The sequence below is a fragment of the Gorilla gorilla genome, chromosome 13, assembly GCF_029281585.2.
Source record: "Gorilla gorilla gorilla isolate KB3781 chromosome 13, NHGRI_mGorGor1-v2.1_pri, whole genome shotgun sequence".
Taxonomy (NCBI): Eukaryota; Metazoa; Chordata; class Mammalia; order Primates; family Hominidae; genus Gorilla; species Gorilla gorilla.
The window spans coordinates 113,321,688-113,338,730 of record NC_073237.2 but is presented as its reverse complement, the minus strand read 5'-3'; the positions used below and the strand labels follow the sequence as shown (position 1 = coordinate 113,338,730).

At 42.1% G+C, this 17,043-nt stretch overlaps 1 protein-coding gene across 5 annotated transcripts in view; it reads left to right on the top strand.

Moving 5' to 3' along the window:
* ASTN2 (astrotactin 2) overlaps positions 1–17,043 on the top strand; it is a 983,906-nt gene that overhangs the window by 436,873 nt on the left and 529,990 nt on the right. For 3 of the 5 annotated variants that reach the window (XM_031014728.3, XM_031014725.3, XM_031014727.3), the window contains one exon: positions 349–486. In XM_031014728.3, the coding sequence (XP_030870588.3) occupies positions 349–486 (138 nt within the window). The remainder of the gene's footprint in view (positions 1–348; positions 487–17,043) is intronic. The other 2 variants (XM_031014726.3, XM_055350513.2) reach the window with 1 other exon arrangement.

The following is a 17,043-nucleotide window of genomic DNA, read 5'->3' as shown; positions in this document are numbered from 1 at the left end:
TGTGCCAGACTGTCCCTGCTGACATAGCAGTCGCTTATGGAACTCCTGCTGTATGTCAGGACTGCTGGAAAATCAGAGCGGCAATGGTCCCTAACCTCACAGAGTCCACTAGTAAATCAGGAAAAGGAACTTAGCAACACAAAGCAATTCATGAGCTAAATGTTTAACAGATTTGAGAAATGATCATCCAGGTCTGGAGAAAGTTGGCAAACATTGTTCCTTAAATAATGCCGGGGATATGGATGGAGAAGTAGGAAATTGCCCTAGAAGGGATGGGAACAGGGGCCCCTTTTTCTGTTTGCTCTCTGCTTCCCAGGGAGTTCCCCAATGGAAACTCTTACATTGCAGGTCTACTTTCAGCTTGGGCCAAGGCCTCTGGCTTCCTGTCAGCAAAAGCTTTGTGGTTCCGCCTGTGGAGCTGTCCATCAACCCCCTGGCCAGCTGCAAGACCGATGTGCTCGTCACGGAAGACCCTGCAGATGTCAGGTAGGGAATCGTCTCCAGTACTCTGCATAGGTACTTCTTAAAACCTTGGAAGTCCACCTGTTGGAGAACCACAGGAACCCCTAAGGAGTGTTCTTGCTGTTTAGTTGATGTGAAGAACACTGTCAAATATGCCATGCTCCTAAACTCTTAGATGTGACCTCCATCACTGTGTCTCAATGCCTTACGTTTCAACAGTATTGCTTTCCTTTTTGGTTATATTAAATATAAGAGAGGCTGATGCATTATCTAGCTCATCATGGGATCATTAATGATCTTATCTTTACTTAACAGTATGTTGGAGAGTCACAAAGGCAAAAATTTAGAAAATGGGATGTTTTCTGTTGTAGTCCATGGGATGTGCTTTGGGCTAATTTATGAATTTTAAATGTCCAGGCTAAAGGCCAGGCGCGGTGGCTCACGCCTGTAATCCCAGCACTTTGGGAGGCCAAGGCAGGTGGGTCACCTGAGGTCAGGAGTTCGAGACCAGCCTGGCCAACATGGTGAAACTTGGTCTCTACTAAAAATACAAAAATTAGCCTGATGTGATGGTGCACGCCTATAATCCCAGCTACTTGGGAGGATGAGGCTGGAGAATCTCTTCAACCCAGGAGGCGGAAGTTGCAGTGAGCTGAGATTGAGCCACTGCACTCCAGCCTGGGGAACAGAGTGAGACTCCATCTCAAAAAAAAAAAAAAAAAAAAAAAAAAGTCCAGGCTAAATCTTTTGTTCTTAACTTATAAAACCATGGAGACTACATTTCACTTTACATTATCCTGCAGCTTGTAGCTAACTTCATTATAGACTTACTCTACTTCATACTAATTAGATGCTTACATATCATTCTGCCCCATTATGGTACACTTCTCAAGGTCAAGGAAAATAACTTATTTAGCTTTTTAATCCCCAGCTCCTAGTACATATTGGACATCTATTAAATGTTTATTGATTTAATTAAGTCTGTGGTCCTAGATCTGATCTTAGCACTGTTCTGGAGCTTTCCAGTAGAGGATTTATTTCTCCCAATTTGATTAGGGGAAGCATTCTAGAAATTCTGATGTTACCAAGAATAGAGTAGTTTTACTTCTAAAACTGATTTGTACACAGCTTATTGGCTCATGAACTAGAATTAAATCATGGCCCCCCTAACTACCGGTGACTGTTTTTCAACAGCTCCATAGTTGCCTTTGGGTCATTCTAAATCACAATGCTATCAGTATTTCTATGGCATCTTGACAGAAAGATCCTAGAACCCAACTCTCTTATTTTAAGATGTTTTTACTCTCACCTTGTCAGCTTTCACTGGGAGGGATGAACTTATCATGCTTTTCTAGGCTATTAGCATTTCCCAAAAGAGGATGTTTTAAAAACAATAGATTTATAAAAAGATGGCGCTTAGGATATGAAATAGTGATTACTAGGAACTAAAATAACTTCACACACACATTCACATACTGATTCATCGATATTTACCATTGTTTTCATTTTTGATAGAATTGAAGTATACGAGATTTTAGTAAAGCATGTGCTAAGTTCTCTCTGCATTATATATTTTAAAGATAAAGCAAGGACCATCTGGTTTAAAAGACTATTCTCAAAGAAACACAGTTACCTTGTTTGAAATCAGCTGAAAAGAAAGTCTTGACTAGCTTTCCTCATAGTTCTGTCCTGTTGACATTGCATCCATGATTTCAATGAAGATTCAGATGATGCAGCTCTCTCAGACTGGCTGATGGTAACACATACTCTGGAGTTGGATAGGGCTGCTTTAGAATTCCATCTCTACCAAGTGTGAACTGTGTGATCATGGTGGCCAAGTTTAATTCTCTATGTTTTCATTTATTTGTCTGCAAAATGGGGATAATAACAGTGCCTTCCTCACAGAGGGTAATAATAATAATAATAATAGTTCATATCATCGATCATTTTCTAAGTAAGTGCCAAATACTTCACTAATATTATTACATTCTTACATCAGCTCCATGAGGTGATGCTCATTTTTCAGATTCAAAAATAAATAAACAAACCTGAGGCATAGAGGTAATGCCTTCACTAGTAAGAGATGAAGCCACATTTCAATCCCTGATCTGCAATAGGGGATAAAAAATTGCAGTCATCACTGTTTGAGAGAATCTGCACTATGTAGATGGAGTTTTCCAGGCTGCACTAATAAACCTTGTTTAACATGACATTGCCCAGGCAAGCATATCATGGGCATTTAGAGAATTAATAAGTTCCAGTCAGATGGTATGTTGGAAATTTAATAAATAATAGATCATAATTATAGATAGCCAATAATACTGCCCTGGAATCACAACAAAGAGATTAGAGGAAAGACTACGTGGAAAAGCAGAGTCAAAGGGAAATGGAAGGTAAGCATTACAGTAGGATTGGAAAGGAAAACTTGAACGTGCACTGCAAGTTGATTCTTTGATTTCTAATCTGTGATAAATTCTTGGACAAGTATGAGAACTCACACTACAGTAGGCAGAACAACTTAGTAGTTAAATGTACAGGCTGTGACTTACCAAGGCAGCTAAATTTAAAACAACTAATGAAAACAAATGTTAGGAAGGATATGGAACAACTGTGGCTTTCATATTTTTATAGTGAGAATATAAATAAGTATGACCACTATGTAAACCTGTGGAGTGTTATGTACTAAAGTTGGAGGTATATATCTTCTATAGCTCATCAGTTTCACCCATAAGGATATGTATAACAGAAATATGTAAATGTGTACCACAAGTAGGGCTTACAAAAATACGAATAGAAGCACTCATTCGTACTGCTAGAAAGCTAGAAAAAAAAATACAAATACCCATCAGCGAAAAAGTAGATAAATAAATTATGGAATAATAACACAATGGAATGCCATTAACAATGAATATGAAAGAACACAGTAACCATACATAGCGCCTTGGATGAATCTAACAAATATGATATGGAATTTTGGAAACCAGACACAAAATAATATCATATGTTTATATAAAAACAAAAAAACTAGTTTCATTAATGAATAAACTAATTTATGATGTTAGAAGAAAGGATAGAGATTACTTCTGGGTGATGGAAAGGGTGGTGGCATGGGGAACTACGAGTGGGCTTATGTGATGCTGATAATGTTTGATTTATTGTTATGGGCGGTGGTTACATGAGTGTTTTAACTCTGTGAAAATTCATTGAGCTTCACACTTTTCTCTATGTATTCTATATTTTGATTAAACATAAAGTTTATTGTCTGAGGGCATAGGCTATGGACCTCAAGCAAATTGGCTGAGTGCAAATCTTAAGTCCATCACTTGCTTGCTGCAGGAGTTTTTCTGGAGTTGTGTTTTCCCCTTGAGAATAATGGAAATAAAAATCTCATATCATATATGGAGTGATGAAGATTAAGTGACATATTGCATGTAAAGCAGTGAGTTTGCTACCTGGTGAACTCTTTAGAAGCATTAGTTATCATGCTCATTATTGTAACATAGTGGCTTTTGTTCTCTTTATCTTTTCATTATTTTCTCATGTTTTCGCTGAAAGGCTAAAGACGACCTATGGTGCAACTGAAAATCGATAGTTGCTCAGTGTTGAGGATTCATATTAACCACTTTGTCATGGGCTTTGAGGAAGACTTAAATGAATCTATAAATTCTAGTTCAGTATGCTAGGTCTGTGGCTTTATGTACATGGACATGGTTACAGAATGAATGAAGAGTCACATGTGTGGTAAACATAGAGTGCCCTAGGGGACTGGAAAGGATTGGAAAAGAAAGAAGATGTATCCGGCTGAGGGAATTAAGCAAATATTTTCAAGAGAGAGAACATTGCCAATTTTTCAAGAACTGTAGCTAAGCTTTGGCTTTGTGCAATCTAAGGTGAGGGGGAAGGCTTTTAAGTGTGAGAGGTAGAAGGGCAAAATAAAACTCTCCCCTGGACAGCTCCCATTCTCCAGCCTATCCTAGCAGGAAGCTGCTGGGAATGAGATTTTTAGCATTTGAGACACTAACGATGCCACCTACAAAGGTGGAAGAGCAAATCTCTAGCTGAATTGCATACAGATATATTTTAATTCTGAAAAATCTTAGCTGGATCCCTCCTGTGTACCAGATACTATGCCAGATACCATAGGAATACAGAGATAAATACAGCCCACCTCTGCTTTCAGGAGTTTCATGGTATAGCAAGGAGCATGAAACAAGAGACCGACTTGAGAGATGGAATAAAAGATGCTTGTGGAGGGAGAAGCATGGCAAACAACACTTATTACTGCATACTGGGCCTTCTTCACAATTTCACCTGGAGCAGGTTCTTCTTATAAGATAAATGTGAGAATAGCTATTATAGTTGGAATAATAATCACCCACAAAGCTCAGCTTTTGGAGCGCCTCAGTCATTTTTCTGTGATCTCAAATCAACGAAAATGAAATGGTGAAATACTGTTAATTCCTGAACAACGTTGAAAGAATAATGGGATATCAGAGTGCAAGCTGGCATGGCTCACTTGGTGATAGTTTTCACATTGAGTTAGTTCTGAATAGAATTAGGAATGTCTCCTTGTTCTTTTGGCCTTTCAATTCCAAGTACTGAGAATTTACTGAACACCTACCATATTTTAAACTAAGTAATAGGGATATAAAAATAAGACAAGGATTTCAGTGCTTTAAATGAGTCAAAATTGCAAACAAAAAATGTCATACTTTTTGACAGTTGAAGAAGAATAGAGGGAAAGTTCAAGGCAGAAAAAAGACACAAAGTCAGAGGTGGTCAAACCCACCTGGAGGTTAAAAGAAAGGACTCAAAACTTCTATGCCAAATTTTGAAGTGTTAGCAGGAAGTCACTAGCTTACTGGTTTTCAAAGTGTATTCCCTGGACCAGTAGCATTCGCATGACCTAGAAACTTATTAGAAATGTAAATTCTCATATCTAGTGTAGACTGATAATGATCCCCAAAGGTATCATCAGATCTTAACTCCTAGAACCTATAAATATTATGTTATTTGGAAAAGGGGTCTTTGCAGATGTTATGCCGCATCTTGTCATAGGTTGATTATTCTGAATTATCTGGACAGGTCTGAAACACCGTAATAAGTACCCTTATAAGAAAGAAGCACAGTGAGATTTGACATGCACAGTGGAGACACAATTTGAAGATGGAATTAGAGACTGGAGTGAGGCAACCACAAGCCACAGAATGCCAGCTGCCGCCAGAAGCTGAAAGAGGCAAAGAAAAGATTGTTCCCCAGAGGCTCCAGAGGGAGGACCACCTGGCTGACACCTTGATTTTGGCCCAGGGATACCGATTTCAGATTTCTGGTTGTTTGAAGCTGCCCCAGTTTGTGGTGATTTGTTGCAGCAGCCACAGAAATTATGTAATAATATACCTACTAAATTAGGTATTTTGGAGGTGGGCCCAGAATTCTGGTTTAAGAAGTCCTCAGGTGATTCTAATGCTCACTAAAGTTTGAGTACAAATGCACTAGGTAGCAAAACAAGGAATGGATCACCTACTTAGTCTTAAGTAGAAAACAAAAGATATCAGGGCTTGAAAACTCCAGAGTGCCAATGGCTTTTGGCATAGTAAGGTTTATATGCTCCCAAATGTTGGGACTCACTATTCCTGTTTCTTTTCGTCCCGCATCTCTGTGTTTCTCTGGTGCACTCTGTTTTTCTGTTTTTTCTTTTTCAGGCACACTCTCACTGACCTCTCCAGGCTTACAACCACAATTAAGCATTGCCAGAGTAATGAGATGCCCCCTTTCCCAATGGTTTATGCAGAAGTCCTGGCACTGAGGAACAGCAATAATCACACATCCTTAGGTGGCACTGTTCCAAGTGCTTTACTGAAATAAGTTCATTTAGTCTTTACTCATTATTAGCTCCAGTTAATGCATGAGGAAACTGAGGCACAAAGAGGATTATGTATCACACAGCCAGTAAGTAATAGAACCAGGTTTGGAATCTGAGAGTCTGACTCTTGAGTCCATGTTCCTCATCTCTAAGCTATGGTGCCTCTCTTTGGCCTATTTTGGGATCTTTGCCAATATCCCACATCAATCTCTCAAGAGACAAAGTGCTCTAAGTAGGCAGACCTGGGTCACCAACTTACCCTTGAAACCAGGGTTGAATGAGGGGCACCTTAACCCCTGGATTGAGATCACAGGTAGGATACTTCCCCAGTGAAAAAGCAGGACAGGTAGCAAATAGATGTTGGATAAGAAAAACCCAGAGATGTTTTATTCATGGGCAAGGCACAGGGCCTTGAACTGGCAAAGTGCGGCATGCCTAAGGAGGAACTTTTTTTTTTTTTTTTTTTTGAGACAGAGTCTCACTCTCTCATCCAGGCTGGAGTGCAGTGGTGCCATCTCAGCTCACTGCAACTTCCACCTCCCAAGCTCGAGCTATTCTCCTGCCTCACCCTCCACAGTAGCTGAGATTACAGGCGCACACCACCACGCCTGGCTAATTGTTGTACTTTTAGTAGAGACGGGGTTTCACCATCTTGGCCAGGCTGGTTTCGAACTCCTGACCTCAAGTGATCTGCCCACCTCGGCCTTCCAAAGTGTTGGGATTCCAGGTGTGAGCCACCACACCCGCCCAGGAGGAACTTCCATTTCAGTTTGGCTGCAGTGTAGTGCCAAGGGATGCATGGCAGTTGATGAAGGGAGAGAAGGACAGCAGAGAGAACATGCATGCTCTTTTCTCTCCTCTTCTCTCTCTTTTTTCAGCTGTTAACCACCTGGGCTAGCAGAGTCAGCAGTGACTCTTGGAGCACTTTAGGGTAGTGTATTCATTCACTGCTCTAAGGTCCCCAACAGATGTTCCTGTGTGACTGCTCCAGATACTGGAATCTGGCTTGGGACTAGGCAGTACCCCTAGTCACATACAGTGCATTCTGGAAACATGGGCCATATATCTTCAGGTGCAATCCTCAACAAATGCACACCAGGTACTTCACTGTGTAATGAACATTGTGCTAGGCTCTAGAAGCAGAAAAACCAGAAAGAAGAAGGAGTAGGAAAGAGTGTAGAATTAACTTGAGCAAAGTTTGTTCACCTCTTCGGGCCTCAATGTCAGAACCGGGAAGTTGGAGATTAGTGTGTTTTTCTCATATGGTGGTTATTAGGATAACATAATGTGTATAGGGTTACTAGTACAGCATATTACATGTAACTGATATTCAATGAATGAGAAGTTTTAGAAGCAGTAGGAATTGTAGAATTGTAGTACAGTTAAGGAAGCAACCATGTGATGCAGTGTGTCCGTGATTAAAAGATGTAGTTCATGGTTCAGAGCAGTATAAAGAAGGGATGTGTGCCTCCTTTCTCTGGATCACATTGTGCATTGATGGCAGGAGCATTGATGGCAGAAGGGAGGGTCGGGGAAGCAGGACACGTGGAGTAGGCTGGAGTCGGGGCCAGTCACTTGATGCATTGCATGGGGGCACTTGGCTTGAGAAGGATCCCGGCAGCAGAGTATGGGGGGAAAGGCCCTTGATACTGGTCTTACATCATTTAATATTCAAGATATCTCTCTCCTGTTGGAGGTGAGCAAAACTGACTTCTTGCCCTTGCAGCTCTCTACAATCTTTCATTAATGAGTGCATGCGTGTTATGTGTGCATATGTGTGCACACATTGTAGGCAACCTAGAAGTGTGCTTTCCTTTTCAGTAGGGATGTTGATAGAAGGGTGGCTTCTTCAGGTAGAATCTCAAGTCCATCATGCTTCCTCTAAACTTTTCCTTTTCTCACCTATTACTCACACAAATGTTCCTTTCCCAAGGGGCGACAGAACTTCAATAGGGAACCCACTTACCTGCTTGAAACACAGAAGAGGTATTGGGCAAAGTGAATAGCATGGATACTGGAGCCAAACTGCTTAGTCTCAAATCCCAGCTCCACCACTGACTAGCTGACCTTGGGTAAGGTAAACTTTCTGAGCCTCAGTTTCCTATCTGAATGATAACTAACACTCTATCTTTGAATGTTTTTTTGAGAATGGAATGAGATAACTCTTAAACTTTTAGCCCCATAGTCATCAATACTAATGACTAACATTTATTGATCACACTTGCTTGGTGTCAATGTCTTAAGTGCTCTACATGTTTTCATTCTGACTCCTCACAACAACTCAGTGATGTGGTTATTCTTATTTACAGATGAGGAAACTGAGGCACAAAGATGTTAAGTCATTCATGCAATGTCACATGGGTAATATGTGGCCGAATCAGGATTTCAACTCAGGATGTTTTGTGAGTGCTCAGTAAATGTTGGCTGTTGTTGAAGAAGGGGCATTCTCTGTAAGATGGAGGAATAGGTTCATTGGACTTTATATCTTGGTCTTTGTTGAGCATTTGGTCTATTAAGTGTGTGTGTTCTTTATGCAAGTAGAAGGTGAAATATCAAATGGGGAAGGGGAAAGAGTGTGGGTAACTCACAGCTAGGTTCATGGAATATGGGCATTAGCATTTTCGTGGTACCTCCACATCCCTCCTTTTTTTTTTTTTAAAAGAAAATGAGGCCCCTCTGAGAAACATTACTATAAAAGGCCACCACACTTCCTCCCAGGTGGACGTACTCTATGCCCTCCACTCTTTCCAGCCCCACTACCTGTCATTCAGCCAGTGAGCCTGGAGACATATATATTTTTCCCCATTTTAGTTTAGCAATCATAATAAAAGTGAAGTCTATTAGGATGAGTTTCTGCCCAGGCTCAGTAAATCTCTTCAAACATTGTTCAGCACCAAATTTCTGTAAGTCTTCGCCACTGGGGAGACTGTAGCATGCACCAACTGTCAGCTCAGATAGAGGGCTCAAGACACAGCCTCTGCTAAATGAAAGTGAAATGGAGACTTTGGAATATAAATGTTGAAGTGACCCAGGCTGGATAAAGGGGAACCAGTTAGCTGAGCTTCTATCTTACATGCAGGAAATGCTAAATTATTAAAACTTTAATAAATGTAATAATAAATATTTGATGTTGAATTATAGAAAGCTTTGCAGATACAGTGAAACTGAGAAATGAGTTGTTATATCTGCATTAGAAGTTAAACATTTTTAAAAGGGGACTTCTGATGTTGAGACACATCTGCAGATCTTTAGATGAAAGAGAGAGACACATGAAAGTATGATTTTGGGCATGTATACTGGGCTGGGGGTTAGGATACCTGGGTTTGAAGCCTGACCCCAAACTGGAGATAGCGATAAGCAGCATTTTGGGCAGAGGCCTCCCGCTCAGCTTCCTGTAAGTGATCTTTACAGCCATCTTCTGAAGTTGAAGCTATTTTTATCTCCCATTTCACAGATGAGAAAGCTGACATTCTAAGGCCTTAGGAAGCACAGATGGTAAAGGGATGAATTAGAATTTGAACATAGACTTCTGACCTCAAGACCCCATCCGTCTACCCATTCATCATTCCATGGCTTCTCCCTCACTTCCTGCATGGAAGCCCTTTCTGCTCTGTATGAATCAGGATGGTTTGGGATTCAGGGGACAGAGGCCCAATTCAAGTTAGCTTAATGGCAACTGTATTGGAATGACATCATGGGAAGGGAAAGAGATCAGCTCAGCCACAGGAATGAGGAAAGTTGAGGGAGTTAGATAATATTAGGATTCTGTTTTTCCTCTCTGTATCATTCTGTGATGGCTTCATTCTCTTCTATTGTACAACCACTTTCTTTCTGTACTCCCCATCTTGTCATGATAGGGTTTGTGATAATCATGACTCCCCAAGCTCTTTGTGACTCTTACCACCAGGGAGAAATAGTTCTCTTCCCTGAGTCTCCTTTTGAAAAATCCTAGAGGAGTCTGTCACATGTTAGGAGTCCAACCCTGGCTTAGTCATCTATCATTAGGGGACAGGGTCACCATGTACAGATACAGCCATGGAAATAATTGAGAGGACCATGAACTGCAAATCTGTTCCAACCCATGTCTTCAAAATTCTCCCTGAATGTTTAAGTTTATTCATCTAACAGGTTGGACTAAATCAAAGATGGCAGCCATTAACCGAGCCTACATGCCAACTCAGATACATGGTTAGGGGCTGCCTGAGATATTATGCTGGGAAGGTTTCTGAGACTACAAACAGACTCAGCTGGGGAAAGCATCATGATGAACTCATTTGCCCACCTTCAGTGTTGGAGGAGGAGTTGTAACAGAAGGGTCATGTGTTTGCCATCTCTGAACCTGATGGTATTTAGAAGTCCTCCCTATTTCCTATGTCATGACCTCATTGTGTTCCCCTACAAAATGAAGTGATAACTTTGGTTGCTGAGACATGAGAGAAAGGACAGTCGTGTGAATGGAGATGCTGAGGATGAATTTGAAATGGAACTGTCTTATCCACAAGTTTCCATCCATCTATGTTATCTCAGAGGATATATTTGGATAATCTTATCTTGTTACCAATACATTTCCTGAAATAAATTTCTGGCTTGTAGCAGAGTAAAGGCCTCCATGTAGGTACTTCCTAGATACTCTCTGGTCTGGCACTATCATTGTCACTTATATTTAAAAGCTATGAACAAACTACCCACATCATAGGGCCCTTGAATTGTGTCCTATAGTTTCAAAGGCTTGTTTAAACAATTATAAACTCACGGACTAGAAGGGACCTTCTGACACATATTTTTTATCCTCTGCCATTGCATGGACAGTCCTGAGTGATGGAATCTACCTTCTGCTGATAGACATCTCATTGCCTCCTGCTCCGTTGCCTGCCACGGTCTCACAGTGTTGTTTCCTGGAAAGCCTCACTCTGTCTCACCTAAACAGGCCATACTTTCAATTATGCAGACAGCAGCTCAGGGACAGTGATCACCAAGATAAGCTAAGATGAGAAATCATTCTGCTTTTTAAGGCCCACTCGTTGCAGCTGAGTAGAACCATGTTTCCCTTAGTGTATCTTACTCTGCCCAATAGGCATCAACCACCCAGTAGTCAACACACACGCACACACACACACACACACACACACACACACACACACACACACCCCAGGGCAGTCTAGTCAGAAAGATGAGTTGGATATGTCAATGAATAATTAATTGATCTGTACCTTAGGTTCAACTCCTTTGCCTCTCACCAAACAAGAAGACTAATATCAAAGAGGATCCCAGCAACAAACAGGTGGCATGCTCAAGCTTGGGGAGATTTAAAAGGTGACTATGCACAAAATTGAGGGAAAGTTCCAGAAAAGCAACAAGAGATCTGCAGTGCCCTGTGGCTAGTGTCTGGGTCAAGGTGAGGGTGAAGTTACAAAAACATGGAGAGGGAATTCCATGGAGCTGTGGCCTTTAGTCAAGGGATACACACAGCTCATGGTGACTCTGCCCCAAAAGAGCCAGGAAAATAAATGTCCCAACTGTACCCAACCACTTCTCACCAAACCTCCTGCTGGTGCTGCCATTGGCTGAACCCAGTGAGAAGCCAACTAAAAGAGCCCATCGAGTCCATCCATCAAAGTCAGCCTCCTGAGCACAAGGGAAGAGAAGAATAAGCTGAGAGTGAGCTTGGAGGAGCAAATGGAGGAAAGCCCCAAGTTCTTTCATCCTACCTTCAAAATATCCTCAAAAATGGTCATGCCTCTCTGTCGTCATGGACACTTTCTGGCTCAGGCCCTCATACATAGTCTCACTGCTTTCAGTCTCCACCACACTCTGTGCACATCCCCAATCCAACCACTGTACCAAGTGGGCCATGGCTGTTTCCTGCTTAAAACCATTTAGAGCCCTCCCCCTCCTTCAACTGCCTCAAAATAAAAATCCATACTGTTTCAGCCAGCATTCAGTAGCACTTCACAATCTGGCCATATTACCCTCTGATTTCATCTCCCACCATGTCCCCAATTGCTATTTCCTCAAAATGCTGTACACTTTCCATTTTCCTTGCTTTTGCCAGTGCTCTCCCTCTGCCTAAAATAGCCCAAAACTCACAGTCCCCAGTGTACCTAGCACACTACTCTTCATCCATCCCAGCCTTACAGAAGCATCACTTCCTCTGAGCATCCTTTTGAGAATGTGCCCTCCAGAATCATAGGCACCTCATTGCTATGTTCATGCTGCAAAAATATTTTTTCCAGATGTAAGGGTCAGGACATTGCATTATATTGCATTGGAGTCAGTTGTAGTTTAGTATCCCTTTCTGCCCTCACCTAGTAGTCTATGTGTTCCTGGAGTTCATGGATCGAATCTTAACATCATTGCATTCCCAGTTCTAAGCACAGTAAATAGCTCAGAGAGAGGATATAGAAAATTGCAATGACATTAATTTTATGTGGCTCTGCTTGTATGTTCACGAAGATGTTTTGATATTACTACTAAATTGCTTAACAAACACCTTTACACTATCTCAAAGTATCATTCAATCCCCTTACCTATTAACACTCTACCATCAAAACAGTCCTATCAAAATTTCTTGCATCCCAGTGCCTATTGTATTATATTATGACAACACACATTATCTCGCAGTGGTTCCAAATAACACTAGTAGTTTGGGGTTAGTAGATGCAACAAAATTAAAAAGGAGGATTCCATAATTTAAAAGGTTTGAGAAACCCTATTATAAATGAAGTTGCTACATTGATTTCCTTGCTGGCAGTTTTCCCAGGGACGTTAATATGTGAACAAATGTCATAAATCTTTAAGAAATGAAGTGTATATACTACAATCTCTCCAACACTACTCAAGTAGGAGCAAGTTCAAGACCAGCATTCCTGAAGACATCAAGTAATACCAGATGAGTCCATCATGGCTTAGAGGCTACACAAGTTAAACCAAACATCAGAAAATGAGGGATTTGGTTCCTATGGGGCATCTTTCGAAGCACACACACATATTTTGGGAGTGGGCAGAGGGAACCGGTCTCTCTCCTGTTGGCTTAGTCAAGCTGGCCAACCTCTGAGCTCCCTGTTTAATTTCCCTGACTCTGCAGAAGACATAGGGTCCTCACTGGGGAGGCAGTGTGTGGATAGGATGCCCATGCTGGGATATTCCAGAAAGACAACAAGTCCCAGGTGAGTAGAACTATAACATTTCCTAGAATGGACAGAGGAAGAAAAGTAAGTGAGACAGAGTAGTGAAGAAGAAGCAACCCTGCCAGCTGAAACCCTTTAGCCTAATGCATCCCATCAGTGGTACAGGCTATGGTGCTAAATGCTCTGCCTCAAATCCCAGCTCTGCCATTCACTATGCGGGTAACAGTGGACAAGTTAACATCTCCCACTGCCTCATTCTCCATATTTGCAATATAGAAATAACTGAAGCTACCATGTGCAAATGCTGTTGAGAATCAAGTGAATTGATGCATGATGCATTTAGCATAAATAGATTGGCTACTGTTGTTGTCATTACATTACATTTATTTAGCCCAGATTTTGATCTGGTGTAGGAATCCTTCATTAGGATATTTTTAAATTCCTTCCTTTTCAGAAATGATTGTGACTCTTGTTTTCTGCATACTCTACTTGCCCTTCCTAAGGTTTTGCCTCCAATAAGTGTTCTTTAAGTACATGATGATTGAGTCATTGGAGAGAGACTCAAAGATGCTTCCAAAAAGAATATGAGACTGATAGCAGTGTTTTTCACAATAGCTAAACATGGAAGCAACTCAACTATCTGTCAACAGATTATCTAATGGAATATTATTTAGCCCTAAAAAGGAAGGACATTCTGACATATGCTACAACATAGATGAATCTTGAGGACACTATGCTAAGTGAAATAAGCCAGGCACAAAAGGACAAACACTGTATGATTCCACTTATATGAGGTACTTAGAGTAGCCAAAATCATAGAAACAGAAAGTAGAATAGTGGTTGCAGAGAGTTGGGGAAGGGGTGAATGGAGAGTTATTGTTTGATGGGTATAGAATTTCATTTTGCAAGATGAAAAGACTTCTGGAGATAGATGGTGGTGATGATGGCACACCAATATGAATACACTAATACCACTAAATTATACTCTTAAAAGTGATTAAGATAGTAAATTTCATGTTGTGCATATTTTACCAAAATAAAAAATGGTGGGGGGAAGAAATAAGAGAAAAAAGAATGGTTTTGGGGGAAGGGTGCATGGCCATCCCTGCCAGTTCTAGCAAATTATGCCACACACCTTAAAGGCATTCTAGATGCAGAGTCCCTGGAACAGACAGTATGGCTCCACAATACACCTCTCCCTCTCTCCTCCTCTTACAGCATCTTTCAGCCCTGCAGTCTCCTCCTAGGTGTGGCTGGACTGAGTTAACTGTATTGAAATGGGGCAGCCTGGGGAGATTCATGACATGGATCTGGCTGGATTCACACACTGGACTTCACAGGTTCTGGGGGCTGAGTCAGCTGTGCAGGTGTCTGGTCCAGTCGGGTAAACATGGCATCTAGAAGGAATGATCAGCCTGGTCTTTGGGAGGAAATTTTGGTTTCCTGTGTAAGCTGAGAATAGTATAGGTCAGGAGGAAAATCTTCACTTCCTTCATCTCTAAACTGGATTTTAAAGAGGGGGATTTTGTCCCCCAGCAGACATTTGGCAATCGCTGGAAACATTTCTGGGGGGTTACAACTGGGAGGGTGCTATTGCTATCTAGTAGATAGAAGTCAGGGATATTGCTAAACACCCTACAATGCCCAGGGCTAAAATAAAGAATTATCCAACCCCCAATAGCAAAAGGCTAAAGTTGAGAAGACATGCCTTAGATGAAGGTATATTAGTCCTATTGAATGGATGAAAAAAAAAAATCAGGCCTAGAAGGTATGATTTCAAACCCCCATTCTTTCCATTGCACCTTCTAGAAATCCAGTTGTAAAGAGGCTGGGATATAGTGCAGGTTATTAAGCCAAATTAAAGCATAAAAAGCTGGCATGCATAGTCTAAGCCTGGGGAGGCAAAACAAAGAATTGAATACAGGATACTCCGGAGGTAGTAGCCTGGCCTCAGGAATGAGCATCAACCTCAGGTTTTTGAAACCCTTTGGCTGGGGTCAGAAGGGAGTTCTGCAGAGCCTGGCTTAGATGGTCCAGCGACCCCAGCTGCAGGGCTTGGAGGAGCATCACTGGCAGAGAGTCAGGCAAGGTCTGACAACACCTCCTCTCCTCCAAAGTGAGCCAGAGACACCCTGCCCTCACTGGCTGTGACGGATTTTGAACATTAAAAAAAAGTTTACAATCCCAGCGAGACAGGCATAAATCACAGCGTCTCTGTGCAGCACCAGCAGACATGACTTATGGCCCCATCGCCATGGCAACGGGAGCGCAGCCGGCAAGCACACAAAAGCTCCGCTCGCGCCTGACAGGCCTTTGCGTGGCCCTGATGGAGAGGCAAGCGTTCCGGAGAAAGGATGTATTCTCCGGAACTCGCTGCCCATTTGTCTTCATTCTGCACTGGAGCGAGACCCTTGCTTTTTCTCTCTTCTCCCCATCCCCAGCCAACAGGTTGTTTTCCTTTCTGTCTTCTGCATGGGAAGGTGTTTTCTTCATCTTTTGACCTGCTCTCCGAAGGTTTACAGAAAAGACCCCGATTAAAGCTTGCAATGGATCTGCCTGGCTGTCCTTTCTGAGCTGGGAGTTATGGTGACAGCTTCCAGTGTTGAGCGTCTGCATGTGTGAACCCCCTGCAGCTATTTCTTCTATACCTTTAGCAAACAGGCTCCTTAGATGTTCTTCCTGCCTCCCTAACCCCTGCCTTTCAGGTCATCCTCCACGAGCCACTGGAGTGGATTCCTCTAAACTGCAAACTTGCTTTAGACCCTTCCATTTCTCCGCTTGCTGTTGCTATGAGGATAAAGCCCACACTTCTCAGTGACACTCATAGCCCTTGAGGACTCAGCCCTGCTTCTCTCTCCAGTCACATCCACGTGCTCCATTCTGGAGGTTTCAGCCTTCTTGAGTGCTTTTAGGTCCTCATACCTCTTGTCCTTCTGCCTAGAACACAGGCAACACCTGCCACTTTATCTGGCTACGTTTTACTCATACATTAGGGCTTGGCATACACCACCTACTCCAGGAAGCCTTATCTGATCTCACACATCCAGTGTAGAAGCCCTTTCTCCTTTGTCGTCATGTTCTGCCATCTCCCAGTGGTCACACTCACCCTCTCCACACAGTGCTTCTGTGTCTCAGTGCTGCTGTGTATCTGCCGATCCCCATCTTCACTGCCGTAGTCGGTTGTCATTTCCTCTCTCCAGGCACTTATCACCTTCTCACCTCCTCACTGCACTTCCTGCCTTCACTCTTGCCACCCTCAAATTGAGGCCCCACATGGCAGTCAGGGAATAGTGTTTTCAGCACAAAAATTGTTATATCATTTCCTTGGTTGAACCCATTTCATAGTGTTTCCTTGACTTTGTAATAAGTCCAAACTCACTGAATGCCCCCTGCTTGCACCTGCTGTCTGCATCCTACATCGTACTCTCTGCTGGCCAGCTGGACCCGGCTTATTTCTAGGTATCTTGTATGTTTGCATGTCTCTGGGACTATTATGATCCTAGAACATCTACTCCCTGTGCCATACCCACCGATTTCCAGTGACTAGGGCTATTCCTACTCATCCTTTTGGCCTCAGTTTAAACATCTCTT